This window comes from Salminus brasiliensis, chromosome 12 (assembly GCF_030463535.1).
Source record: "Salminus brasiliensis chromosome 12, fSalBra1.hap2, whole genome shotgun sequence".
Taxonomy (NCBI): Eukaryota; Metazoa; Chordata; class Actinopteri; order Characiformes; family Bryconidae; genus Salminus; species Salminus brasiliensis.
The window spans coordinates 37,272,930-37,299,854 of NC_132889.1; the positions used below are offsets into that span (position 1 = coordinate 37,272,930).

At 41.4% G+C, this 26,925-nt stretch overlaps 2 protein-coding genes across 4 annotated transcripts in view; one reads left to right on the forward strand and one right to left on the reverse strand.

Annotated features, from left to right (window-relative positions):
* Positions 1-205: 205 nt before the first annotated feature.
* On the reverse strand, positions 206-11,407 carry akt1s1 (AKT1 substrate 1 (proline-rich)). Of its 3 annotated transcripts, none has more exons than XM_072694026.1 (6): positions 11,296-11,407; positions 8,296-8,957; positions 6,462-6,717; positions 5,811-5,894; positions 5,145-5,320; positions 206-4,285 (listed from the first exon to the last, which is right to left on the reverse strand). In XM_072694026.1, exons 2-6 carry the CDS (start codon positions 8,686-8,688, stop codon positions 4,148-4,150), a joined length of 1,047 nt encoding a protein of 348 aa, XP_072550127.1. In that variant the 5' UTR covers positions 8,689-8,957; positions 11,296-11,407; the 3' UTR covers positions 206-4,147. The 3 variants fall into 3 exon arrangements, with proteins under 3 accessions (XP_072550127.1, XP_072550129.1, XP_072550128.1); XM_072694028.1 differs by having other exon boundaries at positions 11,292-11,407; XM_072694027.1 differs by having other exon boundaries at positions 11,288-11,407.
* A 1,409-nt stretch (positions 11,408-12,816) lies between these two features.
* Positions 12,817-26,925, forward strand: part of tbc1d17 (TBC1 domain family, member 17) — a 14,471-nt gene continuing 362 nt past the window's right edge. The window contains exons 1-17 of the mRNA XM_072693845.1: positions 12,817-12,906; positions 14,722-14,817; positions 16,296-16,373; positions 16,528-16,645; positions 17,902-18,088; positions 18,701-18,812; positions 18,900-19,070; positions 19,539-19,664; positions 20,428-20,531; positions 20,631-20,725; positions 21,259-21,375; positions 21,525-21,625; positions 22,470-22,569; positions 23,665-23,762; positions 23,872-23,988; positions 24,324-24,410; positions 24,613-26,925. The exon at positions 24,613-26,925 is cut by the window's right edge and continues 362 nt beyond it. Of these exons, the coding sequence (XP_072549946.1) occupies positions 12,868-12,906; positions 14,722-14,817; positions 16,296-16,373; positions 16,528-16,645; positions 17,902-18,088; positions 18,701-18,812; positions 18,900-19,070; positions 19,539-19,664; positions 20,428-20,531; positions 20,631-20,725; positions 21,259-21,375; positions 21,525-21,625; positions 22,470-22,569; positions 23,665-23,762; positions 23,872-23,988; positions 24,324-24,410; positions 24,613-24,801 (1,935 nt within the window). The 5' untranslated portion in view covers positions 12,817-12,867 and the 3' untranslated portion in view covers positions 24,802-26,925. The remainder of the gene's footprint in view (positions 12,907-14,721; positions 14,818-16,295; positions 16,374-16,527; positions 16,646-17,901; positions 18,089-18,700; positions 18,813-18,899; positions 19,071-19,538; positions 19,665-20,427; positions 20,532-20,630; positions 20,726-21,258; positions 21,376-21,524; positions 21,626-22,469; positions 22,570-23,664; positions 23,763-23,871; positions 23,989-24,323; positions 24,411-24,612) is intronic.

The window sequence follows — 26,925 nt, forward strand, 5'->3', positions numbered from 1 at the left end:
TTCTCTGCAGTGAACCATTTCACATCAAACCCCTCTGACTTTATAACCTGCTTTTACAAGCTGAGCTTAGTTCTAATGTAAATTAGGTGCACGAACACCATAAACTGCACTGCTGAACCAGGAGTATAGGCTGAGATCTGCTAGGACAGGGATTCTTTAAACAAACAAAAACAAACAAACATAAATAAACAAACTCCGAGCCCAATCAACAACAAACAGCTGATTTATTCAAAACAGATTTGCTTCAACACTTAACAGATCTGAAATGACCGACATTACGATACCATCACACGATTCTGCGCCCGCCGCTCGAGCGCCGCCGGCCTGTACGCAGCTGTGAACTACACCGTTAGTCTGCAGGTAAAACACCCCAACATTCTCAAAGCATAATCTCCTGAAGCGAGCGGCCCTGGGGGAGACGGTTCACGTTAGAAAGCACTGAGTCAGAATTTCAGTTCTTAATGTCAGTATTAGAGCATGTTTACTTATCTCTGTGTGTGTGTGTGTGTGTGTGTGTGTGTGTGTGTGTGTGTGTGTGTGTGTGTGTGTGTGTGTGTGTGTGTGTGTGTGCGTGCACAAGCAAGTGGTTTCCTTACAGGAACACTAGTGTTTCTCAGCCTAATCTTAACCTGCACCATGTCTACTATACAGTCAATTACCATGGGCAATCATTTCCTGCAACCACCCCTTTAAAAAATATAAATAAAGTGGCTACAAATAGTTCTTTGAGTCGTGCCATAGAGGAACCACCACTTTTAGATACCATAAAGAACCATAGTAAGAGATATGCAAGTGTTAATGACACTTTAAAGGCTTAAAGAACCTTCCCTTGATTACAAGGCTGGTTCTTTAACGAACAAACAAGATTCTTCTATTGATTCACTTAAAGAATCATTTGGATTTTGGATCTTGTGTGTAGAAAACTCAAGTCAAACTGTTGCTACAGTGTTTAGAGCACTTCTGCATTCCTACAGAACCATATTAATAGAAGTTGCATGAGTGTGAAGAACCTTCCCTTGATGAAAAGCTTCTTTCCTGCTTCTGAACTCATGATCTAATGAGCCAAAAGTGGCTCGAACGCCTCAAAGAACCGCCTGTAGCACCTTCATCCGTTTCTTTTTAAAAGAGTGTCGAACACAAGAGAACCTCTTATCCTATGTTGCTACACTGATCAGAAGTTGGCAGCTTTGGTGCAGCAGATGTTAAACTGGCTCAGTTCAGTAACTGACCACTGGATTCTCTGATAAGTCAGTCTTGGGTCAGTGTGTTTTCTATTAAACAGAGACATGAAGGAAAACGACTGACTGTGGTAAAGTGACTGTATTACACAGATCAAGTTGAAAGGTGCTGAAGTACCCCTTCAATCAGTTTTATGGTCAATGTCCAGCCGCCCTCTGCAGCCCGCCCTGCATTAGAAATGTAGTGTACAGTGTCAGGAATATAGTGTTAACCCACGCTCACAGAATGCTCCCGCTCATTCAGGCACACAGCGTGTCAGTCTGCCCAAGTTTGCACTTAGCCTCACTCCCTCCCTCTCTCAGCAGACAGACACACACACACACACACACACACACACACACACACACACACACACACACACACACACACACACACACACACACACAAGCAGCTACAGCTGCAGGCTGGTGCTCAGTGACGGGGTGGTGGACGCTGGCGCTTTATCATCACAGTATTTATGGCCCTCACACCAGCAGACGCCTGGAAGATGAAGCTACACTGAGAATATGAACATGATTACTGCCAAAAGTCAGCAAACTAAAGCAAATTAGTGTGTTGAATTGATGTATTTGACTGTATATCGTCGCCGCAATGCAAAAAACGGACCAAAAAGGGCCTTAAAAGTGGATAATTTACCATGTAAAAGATTTAATCCCAAGTCATTTCTGAGCACTGATGGGCTTCTCAACACCAATCCTATCACCTACAAAGTAAGCCTACCCCCACTGTTAACCCTGTTAGGGATGACTAGACTGATGGATGCCAATCTGCCATGAAATAACTGGCCAATGCATTCCTTATGTAGGCTCTTATGCACGACATCAGCCTGAGCACCTTCAGAGCTCTCGGCTCTGCGGCTCATATTAAGCACATCACCACTGTTGAGCTAAAAACCATGGTTTTTTTTGTTTTTTGTTTAATTCCCCGTCATTTTGGAGCATTTCTATTGGTCAGTTCATCATAAAACTCTGAAGCGACATAAAGAACAACTGCCAGATTCACATTATATCAAAACGTCAAAGTTTTTTTTGCATGACGGCGATGATATGAGGGTGTAAACGGAGGGGATTGTTCAAGAAACAGCTCAGTTCTCAGCCATATGACTGGTCAAGCTGTTTGTTTGAAAATGGAAATCAAGCAGGCACTCAGCTCAGGATGACCCGAGCCACCAGTACGCCGTCACCGGCAGCACTGAAGCTAACGGAAAAGTCTTTTAGCAGCGAGCTCTTATTAGCCCTGCCACTGGTCTGTCGTGTTCTCAGTAGCACTGGCCAATATGAGGATATCCTGTGGTTACTGGGATGATTTAGGGGTTCAGTCAGTACTCAGAGCTGAAGAACTGCACATTTACACTAAGTGGATTTAGCTCAGATTAGCACAGACTAGACAAATTCCCCGCTAGAGCGTTATACATCCATCCTTGTGATGGATGTATAACTAGTGTGTTTGAAATATTGTGGTTATATAACGCTGAATTCTGAACATTAACACTAAAATAAAGGCCATTTTAGTCATCATGTAATATTTTTAACCGAGATATTATAGCATCATATCGTTACACCCCCAATATTCAGTGTATTACAGTGCAGTTTTAGGCACAGCCACAGTTTTGGATCATACACCAACCATCCACAAGACCTCCAAATGCATCCTATGGTATCTGGAACACTTTGAGATGTGGGCAGCAGTAGATTCTTTAAGTTCTATAAGGTGTGAGGTGGGACCTCCTTAAGCATCAATGCGTACTGGATGCCCTTCTTTTTCAGGGCAGTGCTGTCGTAGGTTCTGACCACTGCATACCGGGAACACCCCACAAGACCTGTTGTTTTGGAGATGTTCTGACCATAACAGCTTGGTTCTTGTCAGTGTGTCTCACGTTCGCCCATTTCTCCTGCTTCTACACCTCCATCACCTTCAAGATCTGACTGATCACTCACTGCCTAATATGTAGATCCACCTCCTGACAGGAGCCACTGGAAGCAGATCAGCAGTGTTACTCACTTCATCCGTCAGTGGTTCTAATGTTATGGCTGATCGGGGTATATTAAGTGTTCCATGACTGTTTTTTTGGGGGGTTTTTTTTTCTTCAAAAAATGATATGAGTATTTTGAAAGTATCTTCGAGGACGGTGATGTTATATGTCTGCTGTATCGCTCGCCTCTACTTATAGCATTTCTCTCTCTCTGTGTGAGAGGAAGGGTATATAAGCAGCTCTGATAAAGTAGGAGGTAAATATAATAATAATAATAATAATAATATAAAAAAAACATGATGAAGAACCTGCACACAACAGCTCATCATCATCATCATCATCATCGTCATCATCAAAGCAACCAAAGGTACTGATGCAGGATCAGCTCCACTGATTCCACACATTTACATTCAATAGGTTGTACAAGGCAAAGGCTGATCCTGCATCAGCACCACTGGGTCCACTTTCAGGGACCGGAGAGGAAGCTCTGACGCAGGGGTTTTCAATAAGTTTTCCAAATTTGATCCAGATAGCAGATAGCTGGTATCCACTGCGACTGTAAAATCCTGCCTTCTGGCTCATGTTATCGGGCTAACTGAGAAACACCCACCAGACTGCTGGAGCGAGGACCATAAAACAAAAACAAGCTTACGTTTTCCTTCCGCCCAGTTACACAGACAGGAGTAAAGTGAAGTTAAGAATCTGCCTCTTTTAACGTTGAAAAAAAAAGAAAGAAAGAAAAAAAAAGAAGAAAAAAAAAAGAAAAAAAAAGAGGAGGTTTGGGTTCGGCACCTTATTTACATCTGTATACGTGTCATTCAAAACCCTTCATCACTCCTGAGCTTACTTTCACATGTGAACACACTTTCACACTTTCTCTCTCCCTCTCTCCCTCTCTCTCTCACATACACCCACACACCCACATATGCTGGTCTCTCAGTGTTTGAGAGAGAAGTCGCCCGTGTTGAGCCGAGGTCGAGGCAGAGCTCCGAACATTTCCGTGCCGTCCGTGGCTGCAGGAGCCAGCAGGGCCTTCATACTAGCAGCTATGTGATCCAAATCTGCAACGCCAACCTGTAACACACACACACACACTTAAATCAACATGATGTAGCACTTAATCAGCAGCTTCAGGCTCATGCTGATGCTCCACTGTCTGTAACAGGTGGAGAACGGCCTTTTCGTCATTCTCACTGCTGCTGCTACTGCACTATGGAGGTTTGGTGGTGGAGCTGCAGGAGGAGAACCTCTCTCCAGAACTGCTGCTGTGTAACACTGCATTACCCATAGAGTCACATTAGTGTAAAATCCTGTAGTGTTACTCTACCGCCTCAGCCCACATGCTTCTACATGCTCTCAGCTGGTCTAGAAATGCAGCTGGAATATGCAGCCGTCCATAAGGGGGCGCTCAGTGTGATTTATATTTAGTACAGTGGAGTAAAAATGGATTACACTCCAGCTGGAGTCCAACTGGAGGCCAGGAGCAGTGAGTACTGCTACTACTACATTTGCTCTCAAAATCAGCATTCTGATATCGTGCCAACACTACAGGCTGCAAATCGATGAGATTTAAAAAACTTTAAAAAAAAACGAAATAAATAAAATAATTAAATAAAATCTAAAATAAAAATAAATATAATGTACAAATAAGATATTCAGATTTATATATAAAATTCTCTCTAGTGGACGAATTGTGCAGTTTTAAAATAAATGAGCGAGTTATCCACTGACTAAAGTTCAGTACTGTTAAATCATTTAAACACTAAGAAGCTTCAATCCAGGTTCCTTAAAAATACTTTTAAAATTACATACCGAAAAAAACAGCAGCCTACACTCTGGAATAATCTCGCTATCTGGTTCATGGATCCCGACACGACTGAATATTAATAATAATAAAGTATTAAACTTAATAAGTACATGAGGAGTCACTGACCCGTTCTCCGCTGTGCGGTTCCCCCTGTGGGGTGCGGCTGCTCCTGTAGCCCCACACAGGCACAGAGACGGGCAGAGAGCGAGCCAGAGCCATTGGGTGAGGCGGGCGAGACGAAAACGCAGCGTGACCCATTGCCAGCCCTCGCGGAGGAGGCGGGGCTTCCTCACTCAGAGAGCCTGGAAGACACAGACATGGAAATAGATGGGAATAGTCAGCATGACCCAGCAAAGTGCAAAATTCAGCTGGCAGTTAGAATACCTGTACAATAAACCCTAATAATCATAAAGTCAGTGGTCACTTAGAGAGTCTACCTGTAAATAACTCTATATAACATTAGAATAAACGTCAGTGGTCAGTGAAGGTGCTGTTGGTCAGTAAAGTTATTGATATATTGGTTACATGAGCAGGGTTAGACACATGCCATGATATATTAGTAAAGCTCTCTCAGTGTGACCTCTAGTGGATAAATACTGCAGTTGCAGTCTGAGATTCTGAGATTTGTCTTCAGGATTAAATGTTAGAAACGAATCTGTAACCTGTACAACGTAACCAGAGCTGCTCTGGATAGCGCCACCCCCAGGCTGAGGGTTTATTTGGTATTTGACCAGGGTACGAAAATTTCTGGGTTTGAATTCCCTGTATATTACCAAACTCATCCTAACTCACCATCAGTGCTCTCCTCTTCTCCATCAGATTCAAAGAACGGCTCGCAATCACGGGAGAGGGAATCCTCATCCATGGAGAACACACCTAGAACCGAGAGAGAGAGGGCGAGAGAGAGGAAGGGAGAGAGGAAGGGAGAGACATGGGTGCCCAAACTTTTGCTGTAACTGGAAGCTGAATAAAAACAAATGTCAAAATGTTTGTGGACACCCCTTCTAAAGAATGCATTTAGCTTTTTTAGGTTGCATCCACTGCTGATGTAGATGTGCACACACACACACACACACACACACACACACACACACACAGCTTGTCTAGTCCCTGTAGAGAAGTGCTGCCAATAGAATAGGACTCTCTGGAGAAGATAGTAAACATGAACCTGTTGGCACCATGCTGCCTAATAATGCCAGGCGTGGGCTAGAGGGGTCTAAAGCCCCCCAGCATTGAGCTGTGGAGCAGTGGAAGAACCGTGTTCTCTGGAATGATGGATGATTGTGCTCCATCCAGTACATTTGGGATGAGAAAGCGTGAACAAGCAGGTGTCCCAATACTTTTGTCTATATAGTGTAGATTCTATTAAACACAGTGATTTTCACTACAGCATTAAACCATCAGACGCATCGAGGAACTCGAGCAGTAGTTAAGACTCCTCACCTGTTGATTCGTTCAAATTGTGTCTCCGTCCATCCATATCGTCTTCCTCTCCTTCCTCCTCATCCTCCTCCAGGTCTACGATGCCTGCCCTCTCTCTCGCCCTCTCAGCCTCCTCCAGAGCCACTCTCTCCCTCTCTCCGTTCCCATGCTGAACCGCAGGCTGGCCGATCCCTGCGGACTGACTGTAGATCGAAGGGTAGTTCTGAGAGTAAAGCCTCGCGCTGGGGCTTACGGAGCCCGAGTCCCCGATCATGGTCTGTGGAAAGGAATAGGTGACACCACTCACTTCAACAGTCAAGAGGAAACTAGACTCCTCTACAACATCTCCACCCTTCTTCCTGAAGGCTTCAGAGAGCTCTCTGGATCTGGCCATGATGGTGATCTTCTTCACCCCTCACTTCAACAACCATCAAGATCAGATCAGACTAAACGTCTGAGGTTTAAATCAGACTCCAGACTCCTCCAGAATAATCCTCTCTAACCATGTTCTGATCATCTGCAGCTGATCTTCTGCTCCTGAGTCTGATTCTACACATTAGAAGGAGTGATATATTGGGGGGGGGGTTAAAGCTTTTCCCTTTCTCCTCACAGGAAAATGAAATTGGATTAATTCCATTTAATAAACGATGACTTAAGTGTGTAAGTTTAGTCAGATCACCTCCATCTCTCAGTGTTGATCAGATGAAGATCAGACGTCCAGATGTTTAAATGTGTTCAAAAAGACGAAGATGAAGTGTTTCATGGGGTGTCCTGACTTTTTCACACAACCGTAATCGTGATAATCAGTAAGAGGGGTGGGGCTATCCAGATATATTTGAATGGACTGGGCATCACCCTTTGGATTTTAAGGGTAAGGACACTCTCAGGAGGTTACTGAAGAGTTAAGAGCCTGCAGTAGAGCACGGGGCGATATGGTAAAAATACTATATTTATAATATTCTATATTTAATGTCACGATATTTAAAGAGATTTTTTATGATACACGATACACGCAATTACAGACAGTATCGACAGATTCTTAAAAACTACTATCAGATACTCTCCTGTACTGAGTACAGCAATTTCTATTCAACATCTGCTGCAGCTCATCTAATTACACCAGTCTAATTACACTGTAGGTAATGAAACAAGCAGCTGAGCAGTGTTCATTAAGCCCCAACAACATCCTCAAAATGCATAGAAAAGCATTCTGAACATCATAACAACAGAATTCATCACAATACTGTGAAACATCGGCACATCGCCCAGCCCTAACCTGCAGTGTGGAAGTATTTTACAGGGCAACATGAAATATAAACATAAATATAAATTAATTATAATAATAATAATAATAATATGAAAAATATATTAATACAATCTGAATCTTTATAAAAACCTTTCTTTGTTTTCAAACCAGCACTTAAGAGTGTGTTCAGAACTGAGTGAAGGCTAACGCTAATGCTAATTAGAGCGGCACTCTATATATATATTTTTTTTTACAATATTAAACAATACAGGACTATTAAATTTCATCAGAAGTCAATAATCCTTCATGTCATATAAATAAATAAATAAATAAATCTCTCCGATCCTAAAAATAAATGGATTTTACTGAACCCATTAATCAGCAGTTTATCTGATCTAAGAAGTGGAGCTGGATTATTTATACAAACACAAGCAATCGGATCGGATCGGGATCAGTATCGGCGAGAGACTCGAATCAGGGGGCAAAATAACCTGATCTGGACCATATTGTGGCTTCCTATAACAAAGAGCCATGAGCAAAAACATCACCCAAGTATCATGATATAATACCTCTGCCGTATCACCCAGCCCAAGAGCACGCGCCACTCACCGGCCTATCAGAGGGCACGTCCACGCCTAGCTTGGCTCCTCCCTCTCCGGAGCTGAGGCGAGTGTGTCTGTGGGCCGTGAGCACCGTGGTGGAGTGAAGAACAGCGATGTCGTCCATGTACCGCCGGGACGACTCGGCCAGCGCACCCTGACCCCACACGTGATAGGAGTAATCCCACTTCCTACCTCCAGGGGGCAAGGCCCCGCCCCCTTCATGCTTCTTCACGCCGTCTCCCTCGACGCCCGAGGGAAGGAACTTCTTACAGGCGGTCAGAATGGCCAGGTCACAGCCGGACTTCTGGCTGTACGCTTCCGCTGCGGCCAGCAGCGCCAGCCAGCTTTCTTTGTGGTTGTCTGGAATCTCGAGGTCGGAGGATTTGGTGATGGAGGCCATGGTGAGCGTGATGAAACGATGGTGGAGCTTTTATTTATTTCTTCTGAAATGCTGAGCAGCGCCGAGTGTGACCTTCCTACGCCGCTTTTCTCTGCAGTTCCTTCCTCAGACTTCAGGATCCTGCGTCAGGAATTTTCTTTGGTTAACGAGTGCAGCTTTCTTCAGTGGAAACGCTGAGGAGACGCTGTACGAGGCACAAGTGGGCGGCCGTGTCTGCGCGCAGGAGAGAACTAGGGGAGAGACGGGAGGACGACACTCGCTGATGTTGCCTAGAAACAACAACAAAAAACGCTAGTTACATTAAAGGATCAAGGTGGTTCCGGTCTGTTCTTACGCTGAAACAGCTTTGATGGACCTGCGCTGAAGTTCTACAGAGGGTTCTTTGAGGGAAGCCCTAGAACAACCACGTCTGGTTTGATCTGGAATGACCGTTTATTGGGAGAGTAGCCTATCTCCCAAAAATAATCGGTGTATAGAACCGTTTTAAGCAGGGGTGGGCAACAAAGGCTCAATCAGACCTTTATCAGAGAATTTCAGAGTAAAAGTCCTGAGCTGAGGTCCAGCACAGGTCCAGCTATTAAGTTTAGTGACCAATAAACAGAAATTGGGTTCATTTATATCTGTGTTCAGTTGTTATAGTTAGTAAAGTAATGATTATGTAAATCCTGATGCCTTACGTCTCTCCTAGATGGTGAGGTATACGGTTTATTAATTCAACAATGGTATCAGAACGGTATCGGGTATCGGCCGATACGCAAAGTTCATGTATCGGTATCAGTATCGGAACAGAAAGAGATGGATCGGTGCATCCCTAGTTTTAACACTTGGATCTAGCACACAGGCAGCTGCTAAGAGGAGCTCGGATGGCTGCTGACTGTTGGGACTAGGTTCGTGGAGGCTGTGTCCCATTGCGCCCTACACACTAATACTATAAGGTGTACACTATGTGCCAATCTTATTAATTGGCCATGGTGAGCGATAATTACGATAATTACGTCCATTGCAATTGGACAATATTATTCACTTCCTAGTGCACTACTTTGTGGTGTATGTGCACTGTAACAATCCCAAAATGCACTGTAATATGTACCGTAAAAAAACGATCGTGTCTGAAATTGCTCACTGCCTTGTCGAGTTCCGTTCCCTAGAACAGTGCCCTATATAGTGATCTGGAGGGGAGAGTGATTAGGGCACAGTTTGGGACACAGCTCAAGAGTTTTTTTTTGCCCATAGCACTAACATGCTACTGAAGGTCTGGGCTCTTGGGTCTTGTTATCGGAGAGCCGAAATATTTCGGGTTGCCCAAACTTCTGCGTGGTGCTCGTAGGCTTTTTTGCACTTGACAATCAAAAGTACAAGACAAAAATAAACGGACTAACCTTGCATAAAAAGATGCTAAAATAATTTTTCAGCGATATAGCTTTTGGGGAAAGGGGTAAAACATGGGCATCCCTGCTCAAATCTTCAGATACTGTTAATGAGTTAATACTGAGGTGAGCCATGCAGAACAATGGCTGTTCGGCTCGCGTTAATCCCTGCAAAAGAGTTCTGCCCCACAGCCCCTATATTTCATCTGTGTGTGTGTGTGTATATATATATATATATATATATATATATATATATATACATACACATACATACATATATATATATATATATATATTATTTATTTTTTTGCTTATATTTCTATATTTTCATTTTTTTTTTTTTTTTACTTAAATTTAACTTAAATGTAACTTATTCTATTTTTATTTTCTTTTTCTTTCGCACTTTACTTCATTAAGTTAAGGTTTAGTTAAGTTTAAATTTATATCTTTATTGTATAGCTTTGATGTGGGCAGACTGTCAAAAAAGCATTTCACTGCAAGTTATACTGTGTATGACTATGTATGTGACAAACAAAATTTTATTTGATTTTGATTTGATTTGATATGGACAAAAGTATTGGGACACCTGCTCATTCAATGTCTATTATTAAATGTCCAGTATTAAAAAGGGTGTATCCTGCTTCTGTTGGAGTAACTGCCTCTACTGTCCAGTTAAGAAGGCTTTCTGCTAGATTTTAGAGGAGGAGCATTGCTGTGAGGATTTGACTGCATTCAGCCACAAGAGCAGCATTAGTAAGGTTATGCAGGATATATATTGTTTACTAATAATAATAATAATAACAACCACCCAGAGCTTTTGGATGGGGCGCCAGCTACAGCTCAATGCTGCTGGGGGGGCTTTACACTCCTCTAGCCCACGCCTGGCATTAGAGGCAGCATGGTGCCAATAGGGGCATGTTTACGATCTGCTCGTGCGGAGGGTCCTATTCTATTGGCAGTACTTTTCTGCATGCATTAGACAATAGGTGTGTGTGTGCACTTGCACACACGTTTGCACATCAGTATCAGCAACGGGTGCAGTTTCAAGTAGAAGGGGTGTCCACAAACATTTGGACCTATAGCGCTGGCTACTGCAACGGAGCCGAGCAGCGCTAAGCTAAGCTAAGCTAACCCAGCTAGCCTGAGCGCCCCACAACAACTTCGCTCCCGGCGAAAACGCAGCATTTCACACACACGCACATCGCCCACCACGCTGAAACACAGCAGCCCACCTACTCACACACTCAGGATCCTCCCGCTTCTGGCAGAAGCGTCTTCACGGCTCAGAACTTGTTGTTTTTGGGGTTTTATTCCGCCCGTGTTTCTCTCTCTCTCTCTCTCTCCCCTAGACTCCAACGGCGTGACGCGCGCAACACGTCATCACGCACAGCAGGCCGCTCATTTATCAGTTAATAATTTTATTAAATAACAAATAAACTTTATGCTCACATGAAGTTTGACGATATTGTAAATATTTTAAATATTCAGATTTAAATATGTAAATATTATATAAATTAGTGCAATTTTTGACGCTGTGTGCGCTGTGCCATAACTGCACACAATAAGCAAATACATAATAAACAATACCATAACGACAATATTAATAATAATAATAACAAATAAAAAATAAATAAAAAATAATACATTCTATTATGTATTAAATTATAACTATTTTTTGAATGTTCCATTATTATTTTATTAATTATTTTATTATTATTCATTATTCATTATTTTAATTTATTCAAATAATGTTTTCTCATGCTCTAGATGCATAAATAACTGACTTGTTTTGTCTCTTAACATTCATTTATTCTCGTGTTTCTTATATTTAGTACATTTCTGGGGCCTGAATAAATGCAAAAATGTTATTTTAATATGTAAATATTATGTGCATTTCAGAATCAGAATCTCTTCATTTCACCAAGTATGTCACACATACAAGGAATTTGTCTTGTCTTGATAAATTAAAAAAGTAAAAAGTACTAAAGGTAATAAAGAGCTGAAAATATATTTACAGAAAAGAACATCTGTACAGGTGTGCAAATAGTCATAGTGCAAATAGGCAGAGTTCCTTATTGTGTAAATATTATATACATGAATGCCATACTTGACAAATATAAACACTTAAAATGCATATTCTTAAAAATACATATACACTTTATATGTAATTCTTGAAAATACAACATAAAACGCAAATAAGCTGTTGTAGAATTATTCATAAACAAAAAAAATAATTCCTACTTAATTTATTATATGACATAAGTACTTTTGTATTTTTTATGTTTCTGTATTATGCTCATTTTTTCTGTTATACACCACATAATTTTTGTAAACTGGCAAATAAGAGAATCCTGCAGTGCTGAAGATATATATATATAATGTATGTTTATTCATATTTATTCATATTAATGATGTGTTTTATTAATATATACATATATATATAAATTAACACATGTTTATTTATTATTATTTATCTATAATAATACTTTTTCAACACCTTTAACGTCGAAATAAATACAAATAAGGATTATTTATCGTCATTGTCTTCATTAGCTATAATCTTCTTATCCGTTTAGTCGCTCCAGGGTCGCAGCATTTATGTAGTATAATTTAACCTCTTCGTTATAATCTGTTCATTAATAAATGTAAAATTACTGAAGGTCTAAAATAATTAGAATATAAATGTCTTTACTTTATTTTTCGGAGTAAACAACACGTCACCAAAAACACGTGACTAAGCGTGTGATTGGGGGCGGGGCCTGGCCAGGCAGGCGGAAGAGGCGCTGGTGTTGTTTTGGCCGGATTCTGTGTGATGGCAGAGAACCGAGGAATGGAGACGGAAAATCGCAAGGTGAGTGGAAACGACCGCACGCCCCGAGCGTTTGGGAGGCTGAGGGGTATGGCAAGACGTCGGTGGCTCGTCTGTGACGGTTATTTCGGCTGGTTTTAGTGTCAGAGTCAAAGTTAAGCGTCTGAACCTGAAGCTCAGGACTGAGAGCCAGCAGGACTTCAGCTCGACAGTCGGGTTTAGGTCCGATTTAAAGACTAAAGACTGTCTGGAAGGGGGTTAAAAGGTCAGGTCGCTGATTAGACACTGGTGTCGTGTCTTTGACAGGCCTGTGAGTTGTTGTGATCTGGGGACAGGAATCTGTTCAGCTCAGATCAGACCACACTTCATTAAATCACTGAGTCACTGAGTCCTGATGGGAATCACTAAAAAGCAGCAGGGCTCTGTGATCAAGCTAAGAGACTTTAACAGAGTTCAAAGCCTCTGTCTTTTTGTACAAGTAGAAATATCTGGAGATCTGATCTTCATGTGATCAGAACTGAGAGATGGAGGTGATCTAACCAAACTCACTCACCTGAAGAAACATCTTTAATCATCATTAATTAAATAGAATTAATAGAAATGTCATTTTACTATGAAGAAAAACAAAGTTCAACCCCCCCCACACATGTATCACTCCTTCAGACGTGTAGAATCAGACTCAGGAGCAGAAGATCAGCTGCAGATGATCAGATCATGGTTGGAGAGGATTCTTCTGGAGGAGTCTGGAGTCTGATTTAAGCCTCAGATGTTTAGTCTGGTCTGATCTGGATTGATGGTTGAAGTGAGGGGTGAAGAAGATTATCACCGTCATGGCCAGATCCAGAGAGCTTTCCGAGGCCTTCAGGAAGAAGGTTGGAGATGTTGTAGAGGAGTCTGGGATGGGGTTTAAGAAAAGTCAGACGCTCCACTAAATCATTTACAAGTGGAGCAACTGGCCAACTTAGCCAGGCCGGACCACCCTAGTAAGATCAACCCAACAGCAGAATCACAAGACACAGGATCTAAGGGTAGCGCTCGTCACAGCTGAGGTCCAAGTACATCATCTATCATCAGAAAGTGACCAAACAAGTCTGAGTATCATGGCAGGTGAGCAGGGAGGAAACTCTTACTGTCAAAAAAACATCTGGGTAAGGCTGAAGTTAGCAAGTACTTGAGCACAAGAACCCATACCTGCTGTGAAGCATGGAGGTGGAAATGTGATGGTTTGGCAGGGCCTGGAGAGCTCTCCATCATAGAATCCACTATGAATTCTTGAATATCAGAAGGGGCGATAGGTAAAATATGAAACCCCATCTGTCCGAAAACTAAAGCTGAAGCAGAGATGGGCCATGCAACATGACAATGACCCAATGCAAATATAGTAAATCCAACAAGGAACGGGCTGTGGTGGCTTAGCAGTTAGAGCTCCGGGCTATTGATGGCAGGGTTGTGGGTTCGAGACCCGGGCTCGGCAAACTGCCACTGTTGGGTCCCTTGAGCAAGGCTAATGACATTTCTATTAATTACATTTTATAAGCGATGATTAAAGACGTTTCTTCAGGTGTGTGAGTTTAGTTAGATTACCTCCATCTCTCAGTGCTGACCACATGAAGGTCAAACGTCCAGATGTTCAGATATGTTCAAAAAGACAACAGTTCCTGTCTTTTTCACATGACCGTATCAGCTAATGCCCCACAGGTGCAGCACTAACTGCCATGCTTACCCTCAGTCGTTACACATTCCCTTGTGAGTCATGAGCTAAATCAACCTGAACTGAAATCTCATTTCCAGTTTGAAGGTGATCTCTGTGTGTGTGTGTGTGTGTGTGTGTGTGTGTGTGTGTTTGTTTAATCACAGCTGATTTTCGAGAAGGAGGGTGTTTACCTTCACACCAATGCCAAGAGGAGTAACCATGACACAACTATTCCTGGATTCATCCGGATTGTAGAGCGGGTAAGGGGCTGCTAAACCTGCTGACCTAATGCCGACTGTAAGTCAGGTGGGCTTGTAGGTGAACATTAGGGATATCTGTAATAAAAGCTGTAAAGCAGAAAAGAAAAGACAGACCTGTGTGAAGTGGAATAATCACACATTTACAATATAGATATTACCAGTAAAGGGAATCGCTGTTATACACTCTTTCCTTTACAGTGTATAAACATATCCATATTTAAATGTTATTGTATAGGTGTAAATACTCTAAGCCTAAAATGTGGTATGTGCAAAAGTAATGGCACATTACTAATAACTCATAACTAGTGGTGTAGGAGTAAATTGTACTGCACAACTTTTAGATTTTTGGCTTAAAATAATAAGAGTTTATTCTGGGTAATTTCAAGCATTTCTATTGGTCCATTCATTCAGCATTATTTACACAGTGTACAGAAGCAGCTCCTGTAGCTGGATAATGCTGGATGAATGGACCAATAAAAATGCTACCGTGGAGAAAACTAAACACGGACAAAAAATGTGTGTGCATATATATATATATATATATATATGTGTGTGTGTATGTATGTATGGATGTGTGTTTATATATACATACACACACATATTTATATATATATATATATATATATATATATATAGAGAGAGAGAGAGATAGATAGATAGATAGATATATTAACTGATTTATTTTATATTAATTAATTAATTTATACTATATTATATAAATGAACCCCCCTGTTCTTAGCTCCTTAGCTTCTTAGCTTCCTACTTCCATGTAATATTCCCGACACTAGGAAGGTAAGGGCTTAACACATGTCTCTGCCGATACATGCAAATCCAGCCACCGCCTCTTTTCCAAATGCCGAGCAAGCACCAGGTCCCCAGCTCCACCACACAAGCTAACAGACTTTAAGAGTAATGAGGGAAGAGATCGCCATCTACCCAATCGGAGAGAGCACGGCTAATTGTGCTCTGTTTGAATCCGGCCGCTGAGGGTAAAGGATGCTGTGACATGGCTCGGGACTCGAATTCGCCACCCCCGGGCTCATAGCGGTAGCACATTAGACCCGCTGAGCCATTCTCAGCCTGATTTTAGGCTTTTTAACAGAGCAGTGGAAATGAATATCTATAAAGAATTCACCTTCAATGGATTATTATACAGTACATATTAAATACCACATTCATAAAGGAAATAACGGCCCTGTGTGATTACAGCAGGCACGCCTAAGCTGGGATTGTGATGTTTAGGGAGAAGAATTAGTAAATAGTTATGTAATAAGCTCAGTTTTTTATTTTGTACATTTTCCTAATTCCACACACCACCATGGAGCAATTCTGTTGGTCCATTCATCATGAAATCTGGACACAATGTAAAGAACAAAAGAGATGGAGATACAAGGTTTTTGCATGACCGCAACAATATGCTTCCTAACCAGGCTCTGAGGTTAAAGTGCATTTCTATTAAAGCTGTTAAAATCCAACAGGACGGAGAGCCGGTGTTGGAGTGGAGCCCCGTTCAGGGTGAAGGGAAGAACGCCCCCGCCGTCTTTTACGCCAAAAAGGTTGGAAATATTGTTCAGAAATTTGAAATATAAGGTCGATATGTTTCATTTATTTTTCCATTAAGATGATTAAACATCCAAACATCACACTTTCTGCTCGAAACACACACTCTCCATCTCTCCTCTCTGCTGTGTTTTTGCTCTGCTCTGAAAGGATGGGGAAGAAGGAGAGGAGGAAACCAAGTTTGACCCGGGGTACGAGCCGGACTGGGCAGTTATCAGCACAGTGAAGCAGAGCCGAGAGAAAGAGCGAGCGCCCGTCAGAGAGACAGGTAAACAGAATAGATATAACACATACACTATGTGTCCAAATGTTTGTGGACACCCTTCTACTTTAAGTTGCACCCATTGCTAACACAGATGTGCAAATGCACATACTGCACAAACCTATTGGCACCATGCCGCATAATGCCAGGCGTGGGCTAGTAGAGGGGTATAAAGCCCCCCAGCAGCATTGAGCAGTGAAAGAACTGTGTTCTCTGGAATGATGGATGGTGGAGTTGATGGATGAGTTGGGGAGATGGGGATGATGATGAGGTTCTCTAGACTGTAGAGACAGTTACTCCAACAAATGCAGGATTAACTCAGGTGTCCCAATACTTTTGTCCATTTAGTGGATTATAATAGTAGTGATAATCCCAGCAGCCGTGCAGGTATAGAGAGTGGCTTCCCTGCGTCACAGACTGTGACTGGGATCATAGCACAAGCCTCAAAACACAGAAACCTCCAACTTCCTTAAAATGTGACCACTGTGAAACTCTCTCTCACACACACACACACACACACACACACACACACACACACACGAATAGAGCTCAGTGTTGTTTCACTACTGGGCTGATTTAAATAATTCAAGCAGCCTGATGAAGACACTGAGAGTGTTTTTAATTCTTTGTTTGTTTGTTTGTTTGTTTGTTTGAGTGGTTCAGATGGCTTAAAAAGGTTTAATCCTATTGCTGGGACCTGAGTTTAGAAGTCAATGATAAGTAGGGCTGCACCTAACAATTAATTTTTATTGATTTTGATTTCTTTTGATTAAGCTAACAACTAATTTTGAGATTACTCTAATGTGAGTGTGTTAGGAATTAAACTATTTTCTCCAAAATAATCAAAAAATAATTATAACATTATTTTAATATTGCAATATTGATTTCTTTATTTGTCTTTTCTCAAACACATAGACTGCACTAGAAATACTGTAGTGTCAACAATTTTGCAGTTAAACATACAATCTCCACCACAAGAGATAAAATAAAGTGCAACACATTAGTGTAGTTTTACAGTCCAAAATAAAAATATTGTAATTTTTTTTCTATATTTAGAGTAATGCTGTTTTGTTTTTTGTTTTTTTTTGTTGTTTTTTAACTAAAACTAGCCCTAAAAGAGAAAATGTCTTGCTGTGCAGATGGAATATTATTATTATTATTATTATTATTATTATTATGGGATGTTTGCAATTTTTTGAGATAATTAGTTTGGGATAATTGGGAACCCACGGTGATGGGGTGCTCTGTATGTCTGTTCTCAGGTCAGTGGGGCTCGTTCTCTCTGCCGCTGTCGGAGCTTTACTCCCTGCGCCGCACTCGCTTCTCTCTGGGCAGGAACTTCATGGTGTTGACCAGCAGGGGGGGCGACCCCCTCCCTCCACTGCACTTCCACCGGGGTGGCACCAGAGAGCTGCTGCGAGCCATGCAGAGATACATCAGACTCGCCCCGTCAGTAACTGCACATACTCACACATACTATATATAGAGATATATAGATATAGATAGATAGTTATTTATCTTGCAAATGTAATATTTTATACATAATAAAAAAGAATGTGAATTATATAATGAATATAATGAAAGCCATTAATTACAATTATATAAAATAAATTATTTTTATAACTAATACAAAGATAATTATGTGATTAATTCCTGTAATTGATAATTATGTATGATTAATGATTCAGGTCATTTAATTGCATTATCTGTTTTCAGAATAGCAATGACCCAAATTAATCAATTGATCAGTTTATTGGTATTGGTTGATTTATTAATACATTTTGGCTAATAGGCTAATAGTTATTATTAGTATTAGTATTATTAGTATTAGTATTAGTATTATTAGTAGTAGTGGTATTAGTATTATTATTATGTATTTCCAGTGATTCTCCCCATCACTGCATTTGAAAATGATCAGATTAATGGTTGTTATATCAATGGACAATCAACTAGTAATTAATTGAATTACCTAATTATTTATATAATAAGGGTTATTTATAGTACAGTATTACTGTACATTCTCACTGTCTGTAAACTAAATATGACTATCGCACTCCTCAGCTCTCCGGTGGACGGCCGCCTGTTCCTGGCCTACCCTCATGACTCTGGCGCTCTCTCCCAGTCGTTTGATGAGCTGCAGCTGTTTGACGATGGCAGTTCAGACCTGGTCTCTGTAAGTTTGAGGTGCGAGAGGCTGTAAAAAGGGAACAGCTGCCCTGTTTCCAGTCCTAAGAGCTTCTTGTGTTCTCTTCCTTTGCAGAGGTTCATCCAGGACCCCTATGCCACCACATTTGGGGGATTCTCCAAGGTGACAAATTTCTTCAGGGGAGCACTGAAACCCCCAGAGTCGCCACTACACTCCCGTACACCACCGGACCCAAACACACCCCACCCACCTGACGACGAGCCAGGCTTTGAGCTCATAACCTGCGTAAGTTGGAACGTCACTGATAAGCATGGGAAAGGTTCGGTGGTTCTTTGTCTGGTAAAATGATTATTCCCAGTGATGTTCCATTTAGAACCAGGCGGTTCTTTAAATGTTCTGTTTAAAAGATGTTCTAGATAAAACTCAAAGAACCACTGGAATCTGGTAAAATAGTTTTTCATATACGAGAAACATGTCTCGCATATGGTTCTTAAAATAGCCTGTTTACAGTACAGTGGTTCTGTATAACAGCAAATATGGGTTCTAGTATTCTTAGAACTCAAAGAACCAAGCCTTTTTGCTCCTAATCTGTACAAGAAGGGAAGTCCTGAAGGTCAACAAGGTTTAATTGTAGAGCATTTCTATTGGTCTATTCATCAGGAAATTTTCACACAGTGTAAAAAAAAAACATCAGGTATTTTTAAATTATGTCAAACAAACCAGGATAAATGAGGCTTTTTTATGTGCCAGCAGGGGGCAGAATTGGGACCCCGGCCAAAGGTGACCAGGGGCCAGCCTCTGGATAACTGGGAGCAGTTTCTGGATCAAGAGGGGCGTGTCACAGATCCACAGAAAGTCAAGGAGCTGGTGTTCAGAGGGGTGGGTGCATACTCTCATCATCACCACTCACTATTATGGCTAGTCAGTGAAGCCGGTTTGATCATTAGATGTGGGAGAAAAAGCACCTTCTAATGTTCTACACTCTTAAAAATAGCGTTCTTTAATAGTTCCTTAGTAAAGGCAGTCGTTCTTCTTGAGATGTCTCCCTTATAAAAACATAAGTTCTTAATGTTCTGGTGAAATGATTATTCTCTATGACTTGAGGTTTTAAAACAAAAACATAAAAATATACAAAAATATTCCACTTTTACAGCAGAAGACAACAAAAACTTAACTTTTAATGCAAAAAGATATTTTATTTCACATCAGTTTGGAGCATTTCTATTGGCCCATTCACAATTGTGATGCAGTATAAAGATGCATCAAAAAGTCAAATGAATTAAATTAGGAAATTAATCAAATGCAGCATTAACTCTAGGAATAATTGTTACTCTCAGGCATACTCCTGGCCGTGAACGTTAGATTGAGTTAGATAGATCTAATTTAATTAAAAAAGCTGAAACTGTACTATAGTGAAAGTATGGTACTGTATCCTAATCTAACTCAATTAAAGAGCTGAAACTGTACTATAGTGAAAGTATGGTACTGTATCCCAATCTAACTCAATTAAAAGAGCTGAAACTGTACTATAGTGAAAGTATGATACTGTATCCCAATCTAACTCAATTAAAGAGCTGAAACTGTACTATAGTGAAAGTATGGTACTGTATCACAGTCTAACTGATTTGTGTGCATCTTCTAGGGCATCATTCCATCTCTGCGAAAAGAGGTGTGGAAATTCCTCCTAGGATTTTATCCCTGGAACAGCACAGCCAAAGAGAGGGAGGATATTATTCGAGTGAAAACGTGAGCAGGACTGCAGTCACATCATTACAGACAGTATTGCTGTTAGCTCTGAATGCATTTAATGATTGTAAATGTTCGTGTTCTCTCTTTACTCTGCAGGGACGAGTATTTTAGGATGAAGGTTCAGTGGAAATCTGTCAGTGAGGAGCAAGAGATGAGAAACTCCCTCCTGAGAGGATACCGCAGCCTCATTGGTCAGTTCTGCTGCGTGTTATATTGATGAACCGCTAAAAGCAGTCCAGTTAATTCCACTGCTCAATATTTTGGTCTGTACCTGTACTATAGTGAAAGTATGGTACTGTATCCCAATCTAACTCAATTAAAGAGCTGAAACTGTACTATAGTGAAAGTATGGTACTGTATCCCAATCTAACTCAATTAAAAGAGCTGAAACTGTACTATAGTGACAGTATGGTACTGTATCCCAATCTAACTCAATTAAAGAGCTGAAACTGTACTATAGTGAAAGTATGGTACTGTATCTCAATCTAACTCAATTAAAGAGCTGAAACTGTTCTATAGTGAAAGTATGGTACTGTACCCCAATCTAACTCAATTAAAGAGCTGAAACTGTACTATAGTGAAAGTATGGTACTGTATCCCAATCTAACTCAGTTAAAGAGCAGAAACTGTACTATAGTGAAAGTATGGGTACTTTATCACAGTCCTCATTGGCTGTTCATTGATGCTGCTTCGCTCAATAAATCTCTGTGTTCTGATTGGTCAGAGCGGGATGTGAATCGCACCGACAGACATAATCCCTTCTTCTCTGGAAACGAAAACCCGGGCCTGAAGCTCCTCCACGATGTGCTCATGACCTACTGCATGTACAACTTTGACCTGGGTAGGTCACCATACACTGCAATTACACCTCTCTGCCACTGTGGGGCACTGTTTCAACATTAATGTGTGTGTGTGTGTGTGTGTGTGTGTGTGTGTGTGTGTGTGTGTGTGTGTGTGTGTGTGTGTGTGTGTGTGTGTTTCTCTCTGTAGGTTATGTCCAGGGTATGAGTGACCTCCTGGCTCCTCTACTCTTCGTCACCCAAAATGAAGTGGAGTCCTTCTGGTGTTTGACCGGGTTTATGGACCTAGTGGTCAGTCTGTCTGTGTAATTATTAAAGGGATGAATGTAATACAAGATATTTTAATGTTTTTGTAACATTTTCTGCATAATTCAGGGTTTGAAATGTAAGCATTTTGGTGTGCAAATGGTTCAATGTGTTACCATGACAACAACACATATATATTTTATTTACTATCCAAAACCACCAGTGAACCTACAATATTTTTAAGCTCCACACCCTGGTAAAACTGTCTCCGGCATCAGGCAGTGGAAGAACTTTCTGAAAGGGAGCTTTTTGAGAGGCGTTAGAGATAAGATAAGATAGGATAGTCCTTTATTAGTCCCGCAGTGGGGAAATTCTCAGTGTCACAGCAGAAAGGAATAGCAGGACACTCAGTTACAAAAACGTGGATAAATAATTTACACTATATACACAATATAACTCTTAATTGCACATGTGGGGGGGGGGGTGTATTGCACATATTATTTTTGCATTGAGGGATCTCTGTTCCCTGAGCATGTGTGTGTAGTTAAGTGTGTGTGTGTATGTGGTCCGCTGGGAGCAGTGCTGGTTGTGGAGTCTGACGGCAGCAGGAAGGAAGGACCTGTGTGTGTGTGTGTGTGTGTGTGTGTTCACTACCACAGATGGGACAAATACATGCACCTTTACCTTTTTACCTTTACTTCTTGGTTGCGTTCACCGCCACTGTGAACGGTTCTTACTGTGTAGGCTATCTAGAACCAAGCATTTCATACCAAACCCCCACTCTGAAAACATTAGCATTAATTAACATTGACATTAATAGTATATGGATATATCAAATATAAATATATAATATATTAGTATTAATGGTTTTCCTCTTCTCTCTTTTCAGCACCAGAACTTTGAAGAGTCACAGGAAGCCATGAAGCAGCAGCTCCTCCAGCTCAGCCTTTTACTGAGGGCTCTGGATCCAGAGCTCTGTGACTACTTAGGTAAACACTAGTGCTGTCAATGCTAACATGCTAACACACACACACACACACACACACACACACACAATTAATCTGCAAACTTTAATGTGTGAACATTTTCTTAATAATTCTCATTAATCATCTTACCAGGTTGGACACACTCTCTCTATACAGAGCCTAGTGACGTATCAGCAGTTTTACTTAGCGATGTAAACACAGCATCGCTACCGTTGAGCTCAGAGGAGAGATTACACTTCATTTATGCTGAAATGTGGATTAAATCTCATAACTAACTCTCATTCTCTTACACACACACACACACACACACACACACACTCACTCAGCTGCTCCTCTCTTAGCGCTTAGCATAATCCAGCCCAATGACTGATGGTCCTTTTATCTCTTAAAAAGTTGGTGAAGCTTCGTGTCTATTTGAGCTTCTGAGTCTGAGCTCCGTTGTGTTCCAGGCTAAAGTTCTCTAAACTACACTGATAACAAATAACCCAGACAAATAACCCAGATTCATCTAGACAGTTTATTAGGAACCCAGTCAAAAGATTCAGTCAAAAGCTCACAGCATATGCTTCTTCGAAATCTAGTAGTAAGCCCCTTCTCCTTCTTCCCTGGACAGTAGAGACAGTTACTCCAGCAAAAGTAGAATTAACTCTATTACATACCCTTGGTTTCAGAAGAAGCAGTGAATGAGCATGTGTCCCAATACTTTTGTCCGATTAAATTAGGCTGATGTGAATGGTATAAGTGATTGAAGCCTGGGAAATGCAGCTCATTTACAGTGTGTGTGTGTGTGTGTGTGTTGTGTAAGATTCAAGGAAGTGTTGATTAGCAAGCATTTTAACTTGTGATGAATCATAAATAGTCAAAGAATATTGTTTAGATTCACGCAATGAAACTTTTTAATAGGTTAACACACACACACACACACACACACACACACACACACACACACACGCAGATGTTAGGACTGTATTGATCATTTAAGACTGCAGATACTGTGAGTTTACTCTAATCGAAGTCCATGAATTGCACTGATGCTCTGCAGTGCTGTGGTTCTCCTGCTCTTTCTGATGTCATCTCTGGTGGTTCTCTGCCTGTCAGATTCTCAGGACAGTGGATCTCTGTGTTTCTGCTTCCGCTGGCTGCTCATCTGGTATAAGAGGGAGTTTTCCTTTGAGGACATCCTGAACCTATGGGAGGTATGATAGAATACACACACACACACACACACACACACACACACCAGGTCATTATTGCTTGTGTAAAATCACTTGAAATTGAAAGCTGTCCCTTATCTCCTCTCTGTAGGTTCTGTGGACGCGCCTGCCATGTGACAACTTCCACCTGCTGATGGCCTGCGCCATCCTGGAGTCGCAGAGGGGGGAGCTGATTGGATCAAACCACGATTTCAACACAATACTGAAGGTGCGCGTTGTTTTTGTGTGTTGTTGCTGAATGCAATCAAAAGCTCACAGCAATGCTCCTTCGAAATCTAGTAGTAAGCCCCTTCTTCTTCTTCCCTGGATGGTAGAGACCGTTACTCCAGCAAAAGCAGAATCAGCTCTATTAGAGACCCTTGGTTTCAGAAGAAGCAGTGAATGAGCATGTGTCCCAATACTTTTGTCCGATTAAATTAAGCTGATGTGAATGGTACAGATTATTGAAGCCTGGGAAATGCAGCTCATTTACAGTGTGTGTGTGTGTGTGTGTGTGTGTGTGTGTGTGTGTGTGTGTGTGTGTGTGTGTGTGTGTGTTTGCAGCACATTAATGAGCTGAACATGAAGCTGGATCTGCAGACAGTGCTGCGGGGAGCGGAGGGCATCTACCTGCAGCTCGCCCAGTGCAAGGTGAGAACACCTACACCTACACCTACACCCAGCACGGTAGGAGGAGGAACTTGGTGTCTGGATGGACTGGAGGCCCTTACGCAGCACCGTACCCCTCTGTACCCCTCCCTACCGGCACGGCCCCTCCCCCAGTCGTTCATTACAGCATTTATTAAAGGTTTCTGTAGCTCAGTGTATTCTCCTCTCTTCCCTCCTCGTTCAGGAGCTGCCGGCTAAAGTGCAGGAGGTTCTGGGGCTGTACGTCGCGTCCAGCTCGCACGAGGGTAGTCCAGACTTGGAGCCCAAAGAGACGGACACTCTGCTCAGCCAGTCCGAGGCCAAAGGAGCGGCCTCCTGCCAGCCAAGCAGCAGCTACACGCCGTCACCCCGCCCCCCACCAACCTACCCTTAATCCCCTTTACGCTCTCAGGAGTTCTCCAGTGTTTGCCCAACTTCTCTTGATCTCTTGATCTGCCACATCTGTAACATTACGGAGCCCCTGGAATGACAAAAAGGCTCTGCAGTAATGTACAGTCAGCTGCCATGAGCAGTGGCCTGAACACGTTTCCCTGCATTTAGAGAAGAGCAGAAGCGCCTTCACTCATAATAAAGCAGTGGGCAGCTGCTGAGTCCCATTAGTAAACATCTGGCGGGGGTCTTCAGTAAAGTAGCGTCCGTTACCATGAACAGCATCTTTAACACAGTTCTTTACAGCAGTGTTGTTTAATCACTACAGAAAATAGCACTAACCTGCAAAAAAAAGTAGTTCCGGTTACTTTCACCAGTGAAAACCCCCACACTACACTGTAGACAGATCAGTGCGTATTCTTCGCCCTAAAAAATAGTTCTGCTTTTAAATTGGACGTTAAAAATACATGTTCACTGTCTGAATGTTCAATCAGTCAATCAATCTTTATTCATATAGCACCTTTCAGACAAATAAAATTCAAGGTGCTTCACAGGTGATTGATGAAAGTTTCGGATAAAGAGAAACATTAAAAAAAAAAAAAAATTCATATTTAATATAAAATTTTATATTTTATTTTATATTGATTAATAATGAATAATAAAATAAAATCCAAGCCAAGCTGTTACCATTAACCATATCTTTAACAACCTTTTCAGAATGGGTCCTACTGGGGGCAAAGCTGTTCCCATTAAGGTTTACACACAAAAAAAGTAGTTCCAGTTACTTTTTCCTCCAAAAAACTAGTCCACGTTTTCACATTTCTGTCAAAATACATATTTTCCACACGTTTACTGTCTGAATTCAGCAACTGCCCCTTAGCTTCTGTTGTATCAATCAATCAATCAAATCAGTTAATCAGTCAATCAATCTTTATTTATATAGCACCTTTCAGACAAAATTTTAATTCGGGGTGCTTCACAGGTGATTGACGAAAGTATAGGATACAGAGAAAGAATAAAAATAATAATATTAATACAATTTGATCTTTAAAGTAAAATTCTATATATTTTTTATATTTATTAATAATAAATAATAAAATAAAATCTAAGCCAAGCTGTTACCATTAACCATATCTTTAACACTGTGAGAATGTACCGCTAACCTGAACCACACCCAGTGCACCAGCAGTGCAAGTGTTAGGATGGGTCATACTGGGGGTATGTTGGGGGCAAAGCTGTTCCCATTAAGGTTTAAACGCAAAAAAAGTAGTTCCGGTTACTTTCGCCTCCGAAAAACTAGTCCACGTTTACTGTCTGGATTCAGCAACTGCCCGTTAGCTTCTCTTACATGGCATCCCTCCGCCCTCCTCCACCTCCTCCTCCAACCCACCCTTAATTCCCCTTCAGGAATGGCTTTAAGAATGTACTGCTGACCTGCACTACAGCCAGTACACCAACAGTACAAGTGTCAGGCAGGGACAGACCGAGGGCATATCTGACCCTAGCTGTTCTCATGAAGGTCGAAACACTAAAAAAGTAGTTCCGGTTAAAAAACTTCACACGCTATGCTACACTGTCGACAAACCAGCATGTATTCTTCCCTGTGAAAAACTAGTCCCATTTTAAAATTCAACAAAAATACACCTGCACCTTTCTACCGGAATACAGAATACGGACTTTGTGAACATGTTTAATGTTTAAATGTATAAATAAGCTTTTTAATCCTGGGACTATATAACGCAGATCCGCACTACAGCCAGGACACTACCGGTACAGGTGTTAGGGCGGGACAGCCTGGGGGTGTGTCTTATCAAAACTGCTTTTTAGGAAGCTTTAAAAACAAAAAAAGTAGTTCCGGTTACTTTCACCTGGGAAAGCTCAACACGCCTTACTACGCAGTGTGTATTCTTCCTCTCTGTAAAACTAGTCTCACATGTTCACTGGCTGAATTCAGCAGCTGCCCATTAGCTTCTGTTAGCTTCGGCTGTAAGCTGCAGCTATCTATACAGCGTCACGCCGCCGGTAATGTCTTACTTATGACATTTTAATCACAAAAAAGTAGTTCCGGTCACTTTCGCCTTGTAGGTAGGTTTTATGCCATTAACGGCAATTAAGTAGAGCCAGTGCA